Raw genomic sequence first — 21,433 nt, forward strand, 5'->3', positions numbered from 1 at the left:
TACTGCATCTGCCCAATCACCTAATCTGTCCAAATCATACTGGAGTTTCTCTGCATCCTCCTCACAGCACATACGCCCACCCAGCTTTGTGTCATCTGCAAACTTGGAGATATTACATCTAGTTCCCTCATCTAGATCATTAATATATATTGTGAATAGCTGGGGTCCTAGCACCGATCCCTGCAGTACCCCACTAGTCACTGCCTGCCACTCGGAAAAAGACCCGTTTATTCCAACATGTGTCACACTCCAGCACTTACATTGTCATCTGGTACTTGTTGGACCATTGAATATTAATTTGGATACGAGAGACCGGTTCAGGGTAGGGGAGGGCATGGAAACATCATGGCACATGCAGTAGGATAGAGATTTGTCACTGAACGGATCACTTCTGTGCATTTCTGCATCACAACAATACTAATGTACGAAACTAGCTCAATGCGTTTAAGATGATCAGTGAATCTGACAGCAGAACATAGAACAAGGAAAATACTGGGTCTGGAACTGGGTTTGTTCTTTGAAGGTCAGATCGATGTTCAGGAATTCCTGAAAGCAGGAGAATGGCACATCTGCAATTGACAGAACTCCATCAAGATAAAAACATTTTAGTTTAAAAAAGTTTATATTTGGATGAACCATGTCATCTACAAAGGCATTGGCAAGGTCTGGCATTGTGTACTTCCAAATAAGTAACTATGAAATGGTCTCTCGGCAATTATATTCAACAACCAACAACTTTTATTTATATAGCAGCTTTAACGTTGTAAAATGTCCCAAGGTGCATCACAGGAACGTTATCAAACAGAATTTGACACTGAGCCACAGAGCTATTAGGGTAGATGACCAAAAGCTTGGTCAAAGAGGTAGGTTTTAAGAAGCACCTTAAAGGAGGAGAGAGAGGCAGAGAGGTTTAGGGAGGGAATTCCAGAGCTTAGGGCCTTGGCAGCTGAAGGCATGGCCTCCAATGATGGAGCGATTAAAATCCATGGCTATCTAGTTTCTTTTCAAATCACTCCACCTGTGCTTCAGTTGATGGTTCATTTGGACTCTTTTGTACTTACTCAATTGCCTTTGATGAAGCATTGAAATCCTATGGTTCCGTGTTTCATGTCTCTCAAGTCCAACTACCATTACCTCCTTGTGCCTTTGATGGCTCCAACTTTAATCCTTGAAATCTCTTAACATTCTTGACCTCACCATTTCCTCTGATCTCAAATGAAACCTTCACATCGCCTTTATTGCTAAAGTAGCCTTCAAGAAGCTGGATTTCCTCTTTTGTGCCAGATACATCCTTTCCCCATAACTACTATTGACTGTTCACTATTTTACATCTGTGTTGTGTTGAAATTCAAACTCATAACAGACTCAAATTCATTCTTTCCCAGTACTTCAATACTGCAGTACATCTTGCCTCCCTCTATAATGCCCAAGTCAATCCAGAAGTGCAAACTGCTCCCATATCTGGTGAGCCTCTTCAATCACCTCACTCATACTCCTGGACAGAAGGAATAAAAACTGTCATGTCATGATAGAGGATCACTCTCTCAGTTCCTGCCTCCAACCTCAGTTGGAACCTTTTTTGTCATTATTTTACATCCGTGTTGTGTTGAAATTCAAACTCATAAGACTTAAATTCATTCTTTCTCAGTACTTCAATACTGCAGTACATCTTGCCTCCCTCAGACTTTCCTTCCTCCAGGACCTTCAAGCTTTTAATACCCAAACTTGGCATTAGCTCATCATTTTGATTTATTTCATCACATTTACCTTGCTGGCGTCCTGCAGTATGGATCTTGGCCCTTCTCCTTGTTTCTTAATAAAAGAAAACTGTTGCTTGTTTACAATGGTAGTCACAGAACTACCTTCACCAATAAAAAAAAATGAAGGCTAAATGCTTGCGTTTTTCTATGTTTGACATTTACAAACCATTACTCTGCAAAAGCCTCACATATGGTCAAAATATTACATTTCAAATGTTTCTTGGCTTGATGTTACAATTTTAGTAGTCAAAGCAATTTGATTAAAAATCAGACTAAGAGGTCTTTCTATACACAGACCTAAACATCAGCCTTTTCACTTGGCTCTGTCAGGTAAGGGGGAGGATTGTCACAGGTAGATTTCTGTTCTGGCAAATAAATTGGGTCCAGGGATTGTGGGTGGAGGCTCAGAAATCTTTCCAGCCAGGTAGGGTGCCCAAAGCACCATCATTTGAGAGCCTGCTAGGCAAGCTACAAGGATTTCAGATATTAAGAAATAGGTAGTGATGAATAGGCATTTAATAGTTTATTTGATTCCTGTTCAAATTTTAATACTGCATTAACGCAGGCAACCACACTGTTCAGTCTCCAAGATTTTTTTTGGGGGGAGGGGGAGAAATCGCCCCTTTACTCTGCTAAAGTTGCAACACCAATTTTTACTGTTGATGGTATAGCCACCACTTTATGCAAGGTTTCATTACAATTTTTATTCTTCAAATAAGAAAAAAAACTTCAAAAAGATATCACTCACACAATGTCAAAACACACTTAATGCAGTATCTTACACACTTAATGCAGTATCTTACACACTTAATGCAGTATCTTACACAGCAGGAACTTTTCAGGCAACATACAAAGCTGCATTACCACCAAGGCTTTAACACATTGCACACCGGGCCTGTTCCACTAGTTCAAATATGAGCCATAAATGTAAAGTGATTGTTTGAAGTCTTAAAATCATAACTACTGAATGAACAAATTGAAAGTCTGCTACGAGTTAAAACAAGACACAAAGCCAGCAGTAGTGTGTAAAAGCCTTAGAATGTGAAGCTCCTCTGCCTCAAAAAGATCAGAAACTACACACACACACAAAACACATGGCTGGGGATGGAGGGATGAAAGATGTAGCACATGGCTGGGATTGGAGAAAAGATATGGTGCACATGGCTGGGGGCTGGGGAGAAAAAGACATACAGACAGATACACAGGCAAATGTGACATGATTATGATTGCTTTACAACTAGATCATAAGCACTCTTCTATCGAAAAACTGTAGGTAACATGAAAACAGCAGGAAATTAAAAATAATTTTCTTTTTTGATTGTAGTTATAGTTCAAGTCGGTACTTGGTTGGAAAATGATCAACCATATTGCACGATACTGAAGAAAAAAATTCACTCAAAGTTCTTTTTTCCCAAAGCAGAACCTCAATTCATTGTAGCTGGTGTATAAGGATTTTGCATATTTGATTGTAAAAATCTAGTTTCCAGAAATGCATAATTCTAGTTATGTTGTAAACTTCACCATGAAAGGTAAAAGATGTAGATCTGTGCTATGATAAAACCCTCTTATGGCAGCCTGCGTCCTCAGATGTGTAACAATTATTAATTATTAAATTCCTCAGTACCTTGCAATCCACTGTATTGTGAATCATGGAAACCATAGTAGTTTTCTTAAAAAAAACAATCCCACATGCTTCCAATCCTTTTGCCAGTTCTGCCTCTTACGGCAGATATTGAGTTGTGTTTAACTGTGCATTCATCAAGCTACTTTATTTCAGAGGATTTACCAAAAATAGCCCAGGTATTGTGCTCTGTTGAGCTCGGTCAACCACATTTAGCTTTGCAAAATACTGCTTAGCATCATTAACTAAAGCCCTTGATGTCACACATGGCACCTTCTAATCCAGAGGTGAAAACTTTCACTGTTATTTTCAGATGAAATAAGAGGAAGATACTTCTGGCAGGCATAACATACTGTTTTATAATCACCTCACAGCAATCCTCAGCAATATATGGATGATTCAGACTGGAATCTGAATTTGGAAATCACCGTCGGTTAATTGTTTCTTGGAATTATAATTCCAGGCTAGATTCAATGCATTTCGTGTTTATTTTGTTCAGCTGAATTTAAAACAAAAAAATAATTTTCCACAAGTCATTTTATATTTCTTACTCATTACTTCTGTACAGTGGAGTCATCAGCTTATTACGACTTCAATTTAGCAAATGTACAGACCCAATGAGGACAGAAAGTATGTCTTTGACAATAATTGTAGCTCATTGAGCAGATCTGTAACTGTAAGGAAAGCAAATAAATATTAAACAGTAATAGCTGCTACGAAAGGGAAGAGAGTAGAGTAGCAGTCAGAAATTGTGCTTTAGGCACTACAGGTAAGGGGAAAACTAAAAGATGTAAAGCAATTAAAGCAGGAGAAAGAAATAAGAAACATGTGAGCAAAACATCAGAGCTGAAGGATAGGCTAGGGTGTGTGGCCCAAATAAGCATTCTTTGTACAAACGCATGGGGTATAAGGAATAAATTGAATGAACTGCAGGCACTAATTCAATTTGGAGGGTATGACTTGGTAGCCATTACTGAGACATGGCTGCAAGACGGTCAGGACTGGGAACTAAATATACCAGGTTATAAGGTTTACAGGAGAGGGAAAATGGCAGAGGGCGAGGAGTAGCCTTAGTGATTAAGGATGAAATCACTTCAATGATGAGAGGATTTAAAAAGAGGTAAGCAGCCAGTGGAGACCTTATGGGTTGAATTAAGAAATAGGAAAGGATCGAAGACTCACGTGGGAGTTGTGTATAGGCCCCCTGGTAGCAGCTCTGAAGTGCTAGATTGCATAAGTGCAGAGATTGGACAAGCGTGTAGTTTAATGGGGGATTTTAACTTTCATATAGATTGGGAAAAGCAGACTAGCACCTGTCAGAAAGGTAGTGAATTTCTTGTGTGTGTCCGAGATAGTTTTCAACAACAATGTGTTCCAGAGGCAACAAGGGGGCAAGCCATATTAGATTTACTAATGAGTCATAGAGTCATAGTCAGAGTTTTACAGCACAGAAAGAGGCCCTTCAGCCCATCGTGCCCACGCCAGCCATCAAGCCCTGTCTATTCTAATCCCATTTTCCAGCACTTGGTCCATAGCATTGTATGCTATGGCGTTTCAAGTGCTCATCTAAATGCTTCTTGAATGTTGTGAGGGTTCCTGCCTCTACCACTCTTTCAGGCAGTGAGTTCCAGATTCCAACCACCCTCTGGGAGAAAAAGTTTTTCCTCAAATCCCCTCTAAACCGCCTGCCCCTTATCTTGAAACTATGTCCCCTGGTTATTGACCCCTCTACTAAGGGGAAAAGTTCCTTTCTATCTACCCTATCTATGCCCCTCATAATTTTGTACACCTCAGTCAGGTCCCCCCTCAGCCTTCTCTGCTCCAAGGAAAACAACCCCAGCCTGTCCAGTCTCTCTTGATAGCTGAAGCGCTCCAGCCCAGGTAACATCCCGGTGAATCTCCTCTGCACCCTCTCCAATGCAATTACATCCCTCCTAATGAGTAATGATCCAGATTTACTTAACAGCCTAACTGTGCATGAACATTTATCCAATAGCGATTATAACATGATAGAATTCAACGTAGTGTTTGAAAGGGAGAAATGCAAAACAGCTACTAAGATTCTACATTCAGGTAAGGCTGACTTCAACAGGATGAGGCAGAGACTGTCAATAGTAAACTGGGCAAATCTGTTAATGGGTAAAATGACAGATCATTAGTGGGAGATGTTTAAAAAAGAATTTAACGTGATACAGAACCAGTTTATACCCCTGAGGGACAAGAGCTCTACTTGCCAAGAAAAACAGCCATGGACAACTAAAGAGGTAAGGGGCAGCATAAAACTAAAGGAACGGGCATACAAAAATGCAAAAAAAAGCACAGATCTTGGCGAATGGGGAAGTTACAAAGAACAGCAAAGGGTCACAAAACAGATTGTAAGAGCTACAAAAAGGGAGTATGAAAAGAAACTTGCAAGGGATATCAAAATCAATACAAAGAATTTTTAGTTACATTAGGAAAAAAAGGGTGGTCAGGAGCAATGTTGGCCCCTTAAAAACAAGTGGTGATGCTGTCAATGACAATGGGGAAATGGCAAACATGTTAAATAATTACTTTGCGTCAGTATTTACAGTAGAAGAGGAAAGCATGCAGGAAATCCCAAAGAAACTAATATTGAATCGGGGACAAGGACTCAATAAAATTAACATAAATAAATTAACAGTAATGAAGAAAATAATGGCCCTAAAAGAGTGACAAATCCCCAGGGCCAGATGGTTTCCATCTGAGGGTTTTAAAGGAAGTAGATGAGCACATTGGAAGATTATAGTTAGGGCATCTGCAAAGTTCTCTAGATTCAGGAACCATCCCCCTAGATTGGAAAATTGTGTACATCACTCCGCTTTTTAAGAATGGCGAGAGAGGGAAACCAGGGAATTATAGACCAGTTCGCCTAACATCTGCTGTTGGGAAATTGCTAGAATCTATAATTAAGGATAGTGTGACTGAAAATTTTCAGTTAATCAGAGAGGTGGATTTGATCATGGATGTGATAGGTCATGCCTAACAAACCTGATTGAATTTTTTGAAGAGGTGACTAAAGTAGTGGACAGGGGAATGGCTATGGATGTTATTCATATGGGCTTCCAGAAGGCATTTGATAAAGTCCCACATAAGAGACTGTTAACTAAGGTAGAAACCCACAGAATTGAGGGCAAATTATTGATCTGTTAGGAAATTGGCTGAGCGGCAGGAAACAGAGGGGTCGATTTTCCTGGAGCCATCAGGCAGGGTTTCAGGCGTGTTGGGGGGGGGGGGGGGGGGGGGGGGGAGATCCCAAATTCCGGGGTCCCGACACCATCCCGCCCAAAACCTCGCTCCACGCAAGTTTCAGAGGCGGCGGGTACCCGCCCCGCACTGGGACCTGCCGACCCCAGGCGGGAAGGGATTAGTGCCAATTAACTGCCTGTTAACAGGCAGTTTTTAGCCTAATCCCTATTTTGACGGGTGTCGTGTGGGATTCCCAATGGCTCCAAACCACGCCAGGTTAGAGCAGGCGGGCTGTCGGGTTGAAGGGGTCGCGATGTTGGTGTTCAGGTGAGTGATGGGTGCATGAGTGCAAAGGTAAGTGTGTTTGGTGTGTCTAAAGTGTGTAAAGAACTTTTACTTACCTGTACTTACCTTAACAGCCTTCCTTCCTGTAGGCGTCGGGAGCGCATCACTCAGCCGGCACTTAAAGCTGAATGGCTGCGATCAGTCAAGTGACAGCCTTCAGCTTTGAGTGCTGCTGAGAGTTCTAACTGAGTCTGTGCAGAAAGACTCATGTTAGAACTCAGACTGTCAGTGTTTGACAGCTTCAAACAGCTGTGAAACACTGATATTTCATCTGTCAAGAACTCTTGACAGATGAAAGTGCAGTCTGTGATGTCACCTGTTGCCAGGTGGCCCTTAATTGGCCTGCTGAGCCGGGCTCAACAATGTCAATCAAGTGAAAATCGCGCGGATTGGCCGGACGTTGACGTAGGCGGGTCTAAAACCCGAAAGTTGTAGTCACGCCTTCTTCCCGACAGCTTGGGGAAAATCGACCCGAGAGTAGGGATAATGGGTAGGTACTCAAATTGGCAGGATGTAACTAGTGGTGTCCTGCAGGGATCTGTGTTGGGCCCTCAACTATTCACAATATTTATTAACGACTTAGATGATGGCATAGAAAGTCATATATCCAAATTTGCCGATGACACAAAGATAGGCGTCATGTAGGCAGTGTAGAGGAAAGTATAACATTACAAAGGGATATTGATAGATTAAGTGAATGGGCAAAACTGGCAAATGGATTTCAATGTAAGCAAATGTGAAGTCATCCACTTTGGACTTAAAAAGGATAGAACAAGGTACTTTCTAAATGGTAAAAAGCTAAAAACAGTGAAGGTCCAATGAGACTTGGGGCCAAAGTACATTGATCATTAAAATGTCATGAACAAGTACAGAAAATAATCAAAAAGGCTAATGGAATGCTGACTTTATATCTAGAAGACTAGAAAACAAGGGGGTAGAAGTTATGCTGCAGCTATACAAAACCCTGGTTAGACCACACCTGGAGTACTGTGAGCAGTTCTGGGCACCACTGTAGCAGTTGGCACAAGCTCCATGGATTTTTAAATTATGAACATATACCCTTATTAAAAACTGGACAAGCTGTTTGGGGGGTAAAGCAGTGGAAAAACACTCAAGCTGAAGGTGGCTGACGTAACCAGGTTGCATCCATATGGTAACGGACTGTCCTTGGGAACAATGGCCCAAGGGGCCCACTCCTAAGTCATGAATAATGAGGTTGGCGACTCATTGTTTCTGAAGATGAGCTCGTTAAGTTAAATCGGCTGGGAGATCGAAACGAGATCTAAACCATCCAAACCTGGGAGGAGGCCTAGAAACCATTTCCCTGAGGCCATGTGTCCATTAAAACCACAGACAGCGGTCTGTATATTGGAGGGGTATATCAGAGAGCCATTTTGGATAGCTCTCTCTCTCTCCTGCCCTCCCGACAATGGAACATCAAGAGGAGCTGAGCCTTGCTCTTCCAACCGAGACAGACTTTGACTCAGACTGGGACTCCGCAAGGCTGGTACGGAACCAGGTAGCCAAGACGTACGGAAGAAAGCTACAAGCAAGATCAAGGGCAATTTAGGTGAGCATTGCAAAGCCTGCACACCCACAAGATCACTTAGCTGTGTGAGGGGGTGCCTGTATGTTCCTACCAAACCAGAGGGGGTTTAGCATTGGAAGGGTCCTGTGATAGTTTAGTTCACGGGAGGGTGTTTTTAGGCCGTGGTAAGTCAGCACGGCAGGGGCTTGTTGGACAAGTCAGGGTTGTACTGTTTTAAACTGTACTGTTGTGTTCACACCGCTCGTTACTGTATGCGAGTGGAGTGGTTTTGTCAACCTTAATAAACACTGTATGGGTGAGCCTGAAAACGCTGTACGTGTTCCAATCTGTCCTCAGTAATCCCTATCGTCCAGAACTTGTAGTAAGGGGTTTTTTGCTTGCTTGCTATGGGCGAGGCAAAACCACTTACAATAATTGCCGATTGCGGCAGGGCCTATAGGAAATTGGCCACCGCAGAAACCGGTTACAGAATATCTTAGGAAAGATATATTGGCCTTGGAGGGAGTACAGCGTAGGTTTACCAGAATGATGCCCGGGCTTCAAGGGTTAAGTTACGATGAGAGATTACACAAATTAGGGTTGTATTCCCTGGAATATAGAAGGTTAAGGGGTGATCTGATCGATGTTTTCAGGATATTAAGGGGAACAGATAGGGTAGATAGTTCCTCTGGTTGGGGATTCTAGGACTAGGGGGCATAGTCTAAAAATTAGAGCCAGACCTTTCAGGAGTGAAATTAGGAAACACTTCTACACACAAAGGGTGGTAGAAGTTTGGAACTCTTTTCCGCAAACAGCAATTGATGCTAGATCAATTGTTAATTTTAAATCGGAGATTGATAGCTTTTTGTTAACCAGAGGTAATAAGATGGGCCAAAGGTGGGTATATGGAGTTAGGTCGCAGATCAGCCATGATCTCATTGAATGACGGAACAGGCTCGAGGGGATGAATGGCCTACTCCTGTTCCTAGTTTAGAAGGTGGCCAGATCAGGAGAGGTTAAAGCTCATGTGCAAAACTGTCACATGCCCAGCTCCACGTGTCAATTGGAATAAACAATCAAATTATGCAGTAATTAATGGCTCTTTTGAAAATGTGGTTAACTCATGCAAGCTCTGTACAAAGCATAGCAAGTTATGTAATTCACCTTGAATTTTACAAACTTTGGGTTTAATTAAATTAATTTGAATATACCCACTCATGAGTGTTTATTCCATTATTGGACCCAAAGGCCTAGAAATTTGGCCGCACAGCACCCGTTTTTCGGATGCTAAATGGCCTCCTAAGCCTCCAATATGGTGGCAGGAATCTAAAGCTCATTATGAGTTGAAAGTTCATCATTTGCTATATTGGTAAAGGTTAAAAATTTGGTGTGTAGTGCCCATGCCTTATTTGCATATGCAAAGGGCCTAATCCGTTTGAGGCTCCCACTGCAAGATTGGTTTGCCAAGGTAGCTGGCAGCACTGAGGAAAATCGGGCCTACAAGCAGTCATTAAAGGGGCTGCTGCAGGCCACCACCAAAAAGTTAAGTGAAAAAAATATACTTATCTGAATGTGGAGCCAGAAGCAGGAGTGCTCCTCCCATTCCCACATTCAATGAACGCAGGCCGCTTCCGGCCATCAAACTCCGCGCCCCCCCCCCCCCCATCCCTTGATCGCTGCCGCTACCCCCCCGATGGGCAAAGATCCCCCTCTCAATAAACACCTCTATGTCTTGACCACAACACCCACTTCCTCAATTACGAGGACCGTTGCAATACCGGCAGCAGCCAGACCTTCCATTGCGCTTCACCAGCAAGCTGCCTGTTGCTCTCCGCAGCTCGATGGAACTGGGGGCACCTCGGGCCTCCCCGTTCAGGCACAGTGATCGCTCCCCAGTGCCCAAAGATGGGCATGTCCAAATTTCTAGCATTACAAAGTAAAGAATAGGAATCAGAATTAAGTAGGGCTCGGTAGGCTTGCTGTGAAAGTGTTAAGATGTGTGTACATGTTGCATCTAGGTATAATCAGGGAGAACAGAAGTTTTAATATTTGGGAATGCAAGATGCCAGCTTACCATCTTTTCCTTCCACATGAAGTGCACTAAAAATTGTTTGGGAAATCATTCAAAAAAGCAGTCAAAATATTAGAAGCACAGATATGTAAATAGTACTGTAACATATACATCTATTTCTGTAAAATCTTAGTTAAGTTTCCTCCTCAACGCTCTACAATTTGAGTACAGAATTGAGCTGTATAGTTTGGAAACGTGTTTAATTCTGCAAGCCATATGCAAAGCATAGCAAGTTACGCATTTTTATTTACTTTGATTTCTGTAAACTTATTCAAGACTTATTTTGCAATGTAGAAATTGTTTTTGGCGGGAGGGCCTTATTAATCTGAAATGCAAGACTTCAAACTTTCGCACAATTCAGGGGCACAGTGAGTGAGCCAAATAAAATATAGGACATAATTTATATTCTTTTCTTTTAAATCAACTGACAAACTTGTGTTTACTTATGATATTTTTCAAGAGCTTAGAACTGAAACAAAGGGGGAGAATCTTAACCTAAAAAAGAGTGGGTTGGGGGCGTGCGGAAAGTTAGTGTTAAAAATCTGAATCCCGGCCTGAACCCACCCACGTCCGGTTATAACAGAGGCAGGATTGGGGGGGGGGGGGGAGGGGCATGGGGCAGCCAATCCGCTGCCAGGAGGCGGGTCATCTATTTAAATATTATTATAAGGCTGGAAGCCTCTGCTTTAACCTCCATTTTGAATTTAACTTTAACTCGGGTTTTGCAGGCCTCGTGAAACCCGCCAGTTAATGCAAGGTGAGGACTGCTGGATCCAGGAGAAAAGTGCCTTTATATTAACCGCCTGGATCCAGGGTACCTACCTAACCCACTCGCTGTGATCGAAGCCCATGCTCCTCTGGCCACCGATCTTTACTGACCACCCCCCCAACCCTGCCACTCCCCATGTGGCTCCCGGCCTCTGATCCTCACCCAAACCGCCCCCACCCCGGTGCTCCTCGTGCTGCCCCCAGGTGATCCCTCCCTCCTCTGTGGCCTAGTGCCGCAGGCCTACCCGCCCGGAGCCAGCCAGTTGGCTGCAAGTGGGAAACAGAGGTTTCCAATACAAATCAGGCCCGGCTGTGAAATTCGCAGGGCTTGCGGGAAACCCGTTCTCCAGGGTTTCCTGACTGCTCCCAACCCACCTTCCCCATTAAAAGATTTGAAGCACTTACTGGACTCTTTTTTTAAGATGTGGTCCAATCTTGAAGCTGTAATTGGAGCTTAGCTGTAAAAATAGTTCACCCTTAATTAAATCTAAGGCACAACAGCACATTTCTTAACGGACAATATTTCATCGACGTAAATGAAAAACTTCTAAACTTTATTTTCCTTTGTAAATGCTATTGCAGTCGTCCAAGGACTCACCTTTCAGATTCAATAACAGCAAACATGTTTCAAAAAGCACAGCCCTCATACCCAAATACATACACAACCCATTTTTCAAACAAAGCTGTTTTCTGATTAAGTACCTCGCCCTTCCCCTCTCCTATACCGATCTTATTTTTAACTTTTCTGATGGCACTAATTCATGCTGGTACACAGTTCTACAGCTATCGGCAGTTCTCTGGTAACTAGCACACACTGCCATTCTTCATGCTGGAGCTTAGGCTGTGAGCATGGGTAGGCAATTCAAATGTATCACAGCTGAGCTGAATCCTATTCTCCCCTGATGTCCATCCAGTCACTTTCCTGCACAGTCATCAGGAGTGAGATTCCTCTCGCTCGCATAAGGTCAAGGAGGCCAATTATAGTATCCCCATTGCAACCCTGACTGAGATTAGCGAACACAATACAGACCATGGATCATATTTTGGAAAATTCCTGGTCTATATGGCATGGTACTATGTCATCCAGGAGCATCTATCAACAGGTGAAGTGCTTTTAAGTTAAGTTAATAAGGTGACAAGAGAGTGTCCACAGAGATGGACAGTCAGGTGGGAAGGGTATCCAAGGAGCAAAATCCATAATTTCTAAAGACACTGGGAAAGGAGCCTATCCAGCAATTAAAAGAGAGTTAAAATGTACACAAATTAACATGGGACTGGTTGATCTTTTGAATTCTATTACATATGACTGCAGGAATAACCTGATAATAAGCAGACTCCACTGTATTTTTGTTGAGGTATTTCAACTCTGGCGTAAACCTTATAGAGTCAGTATCCCCCTATTAGTTGACCAATGTACGCTACAATCTAACCCATCCCTACCCTTCAAAAAAAATTAGACCTACAAAAGACCATTCAAAATAAGCCATTCTTTCAAATAAATATATATATGTATATACAGTTGTTGCTTTACAGAATCTGTTGATTTTTTTTCATATAAAATCTGCAAAGACTAATTTCTTGCATTAATGAAAATAGAGTGAATTATAGAGAGAGAACCACAGAACATTTGTTTGTTCACAGCATATTGGAATAATCTGAACAAGAAAACTAATCCTAACATTGTGATGTAGACGTGCTTCTGCAGTCCTCAAAAGGATCCAACACTTAAAAGTTTTATGGGAACTGCTGAACATGACAGCGGACTATAACAGTATGACTACCCTTTTACTGGAGTGAATACACAATTTAAAAAAAAGATGAGCTTTCTTTTGACCCCAAACAAGTAAAACAAGCTGCTCGATAGGGTTCTTATCCGATTGTTTTAATCCAGCTTATATACATCCTTCAAAAAGGATACCATCTCTAACAAAAATACTTGTTGACATAATGGTTGTAACGTCCACAATTCTAATGACCTATCTCCCACCAAAGAGTGAGTGAGAGGGAGTGTGTGTGTCTGGCTGAGCATCTGATCACAATGTTCAGCCTGGCACTGAATTTATCAAAGCAACCAACATTTCACTTATGTCACATTAACAAATCCTCTGTGGATCCTTCGCCGATGCTAATTTAGAGAATGTAAACAATTACAGTACTGTTAACCCCCTGGCCCAGCTGCATCTCTCGTCAGCCCATCCATGCTCCATGCTAAGAAAAAAATAAAGTGCAATTCGTCCAACTTGATGTCTTCAGACAAGGTCCATTACATTTATGAAGACATACTTTCAAACTTGATTTTTGGAAGAATACCACTGCGCTAAAATCCAAAGGGGCGTTATTTTGTGGTAGTCAAATCAACGTTAAAAGAAAAAAAACTTAAGAAAAGCTTATTTAGAGCAATACATACTGATGTTTCAACAAATCTGTGATTCTTCTGCAGATATACTGTAGAGCTGATCTTTAGGACAGGATAAAGAAAGCACAAGGGTGATTTTGTGATCCAGTGCTCCCAGGAAACATCACAGGAATTAAAAGGGTACACACCCATGATTTCTTGAGATGTGCACATTGCAAGTACTGTTCCCTGCGCACGCTGGATCACCCATATGTTTCTTGGGTGTCATTTATTACTTCAGATTCAGCTTTCCCGTATAACTGCTATGTCCAAAGTGATTTTCTATATATTATATATCTATTTAACATTTAAAACTTCAAGGCTGTGTGCCACATATCATCCATATCAAAGTAAAAGAGAGTTACTGTAGTGGCACCACCACTGAAGATAGCTATCAATTGCTGTATTTTTTTTATAAAAACTTCTGGAATTAAAAAAAAAGTTTCTCTTACTGCAGAATAAACAGTTTGTGCAAGAAGAGTATGGAATAACTACGCTCAATACACTCCATTTGCTTTCACGTTACAGTGACCTCAGAGATTAATACTGCTAGATGCCTCTGCAGAACTCTCCAAAATATGCAGCGCATAGAATCTTTTTTTTTTTATTAGCATAGAGCTCTGGACAACAACCTTTACTGCAGGTCTGACCCAATTAAAGAATAGAATAGTTAACATATGGTGACCAAAGGAAAATACTGCTAGCCTCCAAGGCACAAGTTAGCATCCGGCATTATGAGCGATTAAGTCCATAACAGGTAAAAATGATCAGTGGGGCCCAACACTCAGTTTGTTTTGGTTTAGATATTCCCTTCCCTTCCTTGTAACATCTTAACTGAATTGTAGTTTCATACAAATAATTTATTGCCACAATTTTACCTAAAACATCTCTCAAATCAAATTGGTGATTGAACTAAAATATGCATGGAATGAAATTAAATACTAACCTATTTTTAAAAAAATCAACTAAAAACAAAGTTTGTCTGATGTACAAGGCTGCAATGGAGATGTACAGAAATCCACTTCCAGAACACAACAGAGAGGCCCAAACACTGAATTAAGTTATCCATAACAGGTCATCTTCCAATAAGATCAGTCTTTGTGTGAATAAGCAATAGTCTTGGGGCATGTAGCGTTGAAACGAGGGCCCACGCTTCCCATTGCCTCATGATGTACCCTGCCGCTTCTGCTGCTGGGCTCTTATGTATTCTAGCTGTTTCTTACATTGTTGATAATATGTGGATAAACTTTTGTTTTCTTCCAAAAGCTTCTTGTGTTCTTGAACCAGCCGGGAGGTATTCTGTTGATCTTTTTCATCCTGGTCCAGTTCTGCTATTAGTTCTTGCCTATAAATAGGGGGAGAGAAAAAAATTGGAAAAAGTTACTAAATTTCACATGTTTTAATAGAGCTGCTGATAGTATTGTGCTATGAAATATGTTTTGAATCAATCATTAGAGAGCGTGCAAAAGAGATTTACTAGAAAAGGTACCAGGGATGAGGGACTTCAGTTATGTGGAGAGACTGGAGAATCTGTTGGTGTTCTCCTTAGAGCAGAGAAGGTGAAGAGGAGTTTTGATAGAGGTGTTCAAAATCATGAAGGCTTTTGACAGAGTAAATAAAGAGAAACTGTTTCCAGTGGTAGAGGGCACAGATTTAAGGTGATTGGCAAAAGAACCAGAGGTGACGTGAAGAATTTTTTTTAATTTTTATTTTTATTTATTTATTTATTTTTTAAAAACACAGCGAGTTGTTGTGATCTAGAATGCACTGCCTGAAAGGATGGTGGAAGCAGATTCAATAGTAACTTTCAAAAGAGAATTGGATAAATACTTAAAGGGAAAAAAAATTGCAGGGCTATGGAGAAAGAGCGGGGCTAGTTGGATAGCTCTACCAAAGAGCCGGCACAGGCACAATGGGCCGAATGGCCTCCTTCTGTGCTGTATCATTTGATGATTCAACAGCAATAGCAATTTTAAAAAAAATCAGAGTATTTTTAGTATTGACTAATTAAGCCAACAACACAAAGCTAGAATATTACATAGAAAGTACAGCACAGAAACAGGGCATGAGACCCAACTGGTCCATGCCAGTGTTTATGCTCCACACAAGCCTCCTTCAACCCTACTTCATCTAACCCTATCAACATATCCCTCTATTCCTTTCTCCCTCATGTGTTTATCTAGCTTCCCCTTAAATGCATCTGTGCCATTCGTCTCAACTACTCCATGTGGTAGTGAGTTTTACATTCTTGCCACTCTCTGGGTAAAGAAGTTTATCTTCTGCTAACGACGACGAAAAGGGAGAAAGTATTTCAGATTTAGGACGGCAGTGTTGAAATGTATGTGTATCTGTACATTGCTTGTACAATTCTAATATTGCTATTTGCACTTGTGTCACAAATATTTTTCATGCTAACCATATTGCATGACTTTAATAACATAGGAGCAGCAGTAGGCCATTTAGCCCCTCGAGGCTACTCTACCATTCAATTAGATCACGACTGATCTGTACCTCAACTCCATTTACCCACCTTTATTCCATCTTCCTTGATACTCCTACCCATCATCTCAGTCTAAAAACTGTTAATTGACCCAGCATGCACAGTCTTTTGGGGGAAAGAGATCCAGATTTCCACTACCCTTTGTGTAAAAAAGTACTTCCTGGTTTCATTCCAAATTACCATTTAAAAAAAAACTTGTATTAATCCTACCAAGTTCCACCCCATGATTTATTTTTAGGTTCCCTTGTACCGCTGGTATTTTGTCCTTTCCTACACTGAAAACAGATATAAAGTACTCATTTAACAAGTCTGCTATTTTCTTATTACCCATTGGGCCAGAAATTCGGGTCCCCACGGGTGAGTACGCACTGGGTACTCACGCGTAGGGCCAACAAAAGTGCCGGTTTCGTGCATGCACTGCGCATGCGTGGGAAACCGGAACTTCCGTTCCCTTGAAAGAAGGGGTTCACAGGTCGAACGCGTGCGCCGGAGAGGCAGCGCGTACGCCTGGAACTTCCGTTTTAACATTTTTTTTTTTTTTTTTTTTTAAAAACAGGTTTCTCCGGGAGGGTAAGTCTCCAGCAGCTACGCTTTTCAAAAGCAGTCGCAAGGCCTGCTTTTAACAAAGTAAGCGGTGAATTAAGTAAAATTAAAACATTTTTTCCACAGGTTTATTATTTTTAAATACTTTAAAGAAAGGTTAGTTTATTTTTAGCCCCATTAAAAACTAATTAATTTTTTCAAAAATTTAAATTATTGTTTAAAATAGTTATTTTATGTAATTTATAGTTATTTTTAAAATGTGATTTTTTATTTTTTTAAAATTTATTTGAAGTTTTAGTTATGTTTTGGGGCCGATCTCTATTCATAGATTTGACGGGTCTTCCTGTCAAACTTATGAATGAAGCATTCCCTGCTACGATTGGCTCTCCATGGCCCACGTGATCCCAGGGGACGCTTCGAACTAACTGCGCCCCTGGGATACGCAAGCACTGCGCGCCAGCAGTTGGAGGAGGCCCAGGATCGGAATCCCACGTGGGCCCACAGAACAACGGCTGGCGCGCTAGGCAAGTGCAGGTCGGGGGCTTGCACCCGCGGGAAGCCTCCAACCCGAATTTCTGGCCCATTATGGCCTCGCCTGGGCTTTAAAGGGCCCGCATCACCATTTATCATTCTCCTCTTAAAATATTATAAAAATGTTTGCTGTTAGCTTTGATAAACTTTGCAAGTTTTTTTTCATATTCCTTTTTGCATCTCATTACTTTTGTTGGATCCCTTTGATTCTTTTTATAGTTCTTCCATTCCGCTGGTTTTACATGTTTCCTAGCATTTGTCTAAGCCTTTTCATTTAGCTTGATACTGTATTTTACCTCATTTGTTGACCATGATTGCTTAACTGCACAAGTGGAGCCTTTGTCTTTTAGGGGTACATTCTGGTTTTGTAACTTACCAATACTTCTTTGAATACTTCACATTGTTTTTCTGTAGGTTTACCCATTAAGAATTCAGTTCAGTATTCAAATAGGTAAATTTTTAACCACATTTACCCAGAGAACCCATCCAGTGCTGCCCTCTAAATTCTGCCATCATCTCCAAGTTCTCCTCCACATCATCCTGACATGGACATATATTAAGAACTTGCAATTATATAGCACTTTTCCTGCCCTCAGGACATCCCAAAGTGCTTAACAGCCAATGAAGTATTTTTGAAGTATGGTCACCTAGTAATTTAAGCTAATGCAGAAGCTGATTTGCGCACAACAAGCTCCCACAAACAGAAATGAGATTGTGGTCTGATCATCTATTTCAGTGATGTTGGTTGAGGGATAAATCTTGGTCAGGACACCAAGGAGAACTCCCCTGCTCTTCTTCGAATAGTGCCATGGGATATTTCAACGTCCACCTGACAGGGCAGACGAAGCCTCGGTTTAATGTATCATCCAAAAGGTGGCACTTTCAACAGTGCAGCACTCCCTCAGTACTGCAATGAAGTGTCAGTCTATGTTATGTGCTCAAGTCTCTGGAGTGGGACGTGAACCCACAGCTTTCCGAGTCAGAGGCGAGAGTGCTACCACTGAGCCAAGGCTGACATTGCCATTCCTTTGTCATCAAACTGGGTCAATATCCTGGAATCCCTACCTAACACCTTTGTGCGAACACTCTCAGTACAAGTACTGTAGAGGTTCAAGGAGGTGGTGATGGTTTTCCCACGTGTCCTCTGTTAGAAGTCGCATGGGAGGGAGTTACTGTTGAAGTAACCTTGGTGAGTTGTTGAAGTAACCTTGGGTGAGTTGCTGAAGTGCACCTGTAGATCATACATACTGCAGTCACAGTTTGCCAAAAATGGAGGGGATGGATGTTGAGTCTGGTAACAAGTGTGCCAATCAAGCAAACTGCACGGTCCTGGATGATGTCGAGCATTGAGTGTTGTTACGGCTGCACTCATGTGAATATTGCATCACACTCCTTACTTGAACCTTGTAGATAATGGAGAAGCTTTGATGGGTCAGGAGCTGAGCCACTGATCACAGAGTACCCAGCCTCTGCCCTGCTCTTGTAGCCACGGTATTATAGCCCACCATCACCTCCGGGATGGACAATAAATACAACCTTGTTACCCACATCCAGAGAACAAATAAATAATAAAAAATTGTGGCAGACCCAAATTTGTAACAAGTAATTTTCTCATTCCCACTCCCTCCCATGATCACGTTCTATAATAATTCTGCATCATTAGATCTTTCAATAACAAAAAATTTGCACGTTAAATATAATTTTCATTTAACCAAACCTCTTGTACAACAAAGCAAAGACAAAAAACTCTTGCTTACTTTCTCTGTAGTAACAATGCTATTTCAGTTTGAACTTTCAGGTATTCCTGAGCCATTTTGCAATGCTGCTCAAATACAGACATGGATTCTTTGGAGTTTGGACACGGAGCTAGTGGCTGTAGAGAAACATAAACAGACTGTAAAATCTAATGCCTTTAAACGTGCCTTTGCAAACTGATCTAAAAATAGTCCAAAGGACTGGATCTAAAAATCAGAGTTGGAAAAGTAAATAGGCAGGTTCATCTGGGCCGTCAGGAAATTGACTTGGACTTTCAGGACTACAGGCCAGTTATATTCAGCATATACAATTGAAGAATGAGTAGGAAAGGGGCTTAAATTTGACAAATTCTTATTTACATCAGTGCACAGACGCGAATGTGGAAAATACACCAACTCATACTATCTGAGTGAGGCAATCATCAGACTGAGGACCATCTCACGCACTTAAGTGATTGAATATGCACAAATTACTGAACAAAACTATAATCCTGCTTCCATCATCCATAGGAATGGCTGATAGAATCACAGTGCTGTACACATTGACCTGAAATGTTACAATAGCAAAATACTGTGGATGCTGGAAATCTGAAATAACAACAGAAAATGCTGGAAGCACTCAGCAGGCCAGGCAGCATCTGTGGAGAGAGAAACCGAGTTAATGTTTCAGGTCTGTGACCCTTCATCAGAACCTGAAACGTGATGGCCTAGAAATTCAGTAAGGCGCTGCCAGCTTTGCGGCCAGTTACCGCCCAAAGAGGGCTTCTGCGCCAATAGAGGAGTTTGCGCTGATATTCAGCGCAGCGGTAATGGCGGCGGTAGCCGTTAGCGCTGCGCCGGCACCGATGACGTCATCGGTGTGCGCAGTGCCCCGATACTGGCCCGACCCCCATATTTAGTTGCGGCCGCCTCTTCCGCAGCGGCCGCAAACAGCGACCAGAAAACGGGGCCGTACTGTAGCCTTAGTGGGGCGCTTTAAGGTGGAGGTGCGGCCGGCCGCTTTTTCGGCGGCCGCCTGCCCGCACCTCCTTCCCCGGCCTCCTCCACACCACCCCCCCCGCGGCATTGCCGGCTGCTTTCCGCGAACCCGGCACTTCTCCGTGGTGCCGGGCTCATTTGCCGGCACTATCCAGCGGCGATCTCCCCGTTGCAGGCACCTCCCCCTTAAGAGAAGGAGGAGGCCTGCAGTACCGCAGCCTGCCGCTCCGCAGCGGGTGGCGCTGTGGCGCCTAGAGCGCTGAAATTCAGTTTCAGCGCCCCAAGCGGGGGCGGGCACACCCTGGCATAGCGCCCGGTTCCGACTTGGGGCGCAAAAACTGAATATCTGACGGTCGCAACTGGCTCCGCGCTCAGCGCTAACTTTTGGGCGCACGCCAGCTGGCGGGCCCAAAGTGAATTTCTGGGCCTAACTCTGTTTCTCTCTCCACAGATGCTGCCTGCCCTGCTGAGCATTTCCAGCATTTTCTGTTTTTATTGCCAAAGTAACAGCTGGAACAAGTGCTAAAGGAAATCCTCCTCTCTTCACTCAACCAGAATTCAAACTGGACACAGGCTACTTTCGGAATGTAAAGCTTTAAATTTATAACTGTGTACTTCAAAAATATTCATCTTACAGCATATCCACTGTACGAATTAGCCCCTTAAAAACAGAATCGTACAGAACATAAGCACAAAGCCACTGAAGTACTGAGCTTCACAAGGAGTTAATTAGTGGTTCAGTATTCAAAGTGATCAATCAAACTTGCTTTGGGTGAATGTTAAAGTTCTTACCTGTAACTGGTGATCCAGAGTAAGATAGGCCATTGGGATAGAGTTATCAGAACCATTTGTATCTGGAAAATAAATATTAAAGCATTAACTCAAATTATTAGGTGGTGTGATAGTATATGTTTATTTATGGGAACGGAGTTCAAATCTCATCAAAGTCCAGCTGGCAGAGGGCAGCTGCTTGCTTCGTCTGGTAAGGATCAGCACATATAAAGCCAGTTCAACAGATCAGCTGTTTGATCAAGTGGATTTCTGCTATCTATAGCTCCATGTACACTACCCAACCGAGGGAGGGTTTTTCATTGTGTTTTCATTATCTAAGCTTTGCTTTAGGACTACTTTTTTTAGGTCTTTAAGAAGAGGGTACACAGGTTTTGGTGGTACAGTATGATGGCACATTCACAACACTGTTACAAGACGGCATGGACATCTGTTGCCATTTCTCCATAGGGCGAGATCCCGATCTCAGCTGGGCAATACAGGAGCAATGGTGAGCAGCAAGGGGGTACAAGTGAAAAATAAAAATATCAGAAGCCATTAACCTGCACTATATACAAACATTAACTAGCAACTGGCCTTAAGAGCAGCATTGGTAACATTGTTTGCCCTCCCCCTTGGAACGGTTTGACACACCGTGGGCTTT

General features: G+C 42.2%; 1 protein-coding gene across 5 annotated transcripts in view; it reads right to left on the reverse strand.

Annotated features, from left to right (window-relative positions):
- Positions 1–11,833: 11,833 nt before the first annotated feature.
- The window catches only part of map3k7 (mitogen-activated protein kinase kinase kinase 7), a 162,939-nt gene continuing 153,339 nt past the window's right edge, over positions 11,834–21,433 (reverse strand). For all 5 annotated transcript variants that reach the window (XM_085997408.1, XM_085997409.1, XM_085997410.1 and 2 more), the window contains 3 exons: positions 20,794–20,855; positions 19,027–19,142; positions 11,834–15,040 (listed from right to left, as the gene is read on the reverse strand). In XM_085997408.1, the coding sequence (XP_085853534.1) occupies positions 14,860–15,040; positions 19,027–19,142; positions 20,794–20,855 (359 nt within the window). In that variant the 3' untranslated portion in view covers positions 11,834–14,859. The remainder of the gene's footprint in view (positions 15,041–19,026; positions 19,143–20,793; positions 20,856–21,433) is intronic.

Source organism: Somniosus microcephalus, chromosome 9, assembly GCF_052327205.1.
Source record: "Somniosus microcephalus isolate GS21.2 chromosome 9, FLI_Smic_1.0, whole genome shotgun sequence".
In the NCBI taxonomy this organism is placed as follows: Eukaryota; Metazoa; Chordata; class Chondrichthyes; order Squaliformes; family Somniosidae; genus Somniosus; species Somniosus microcephalus.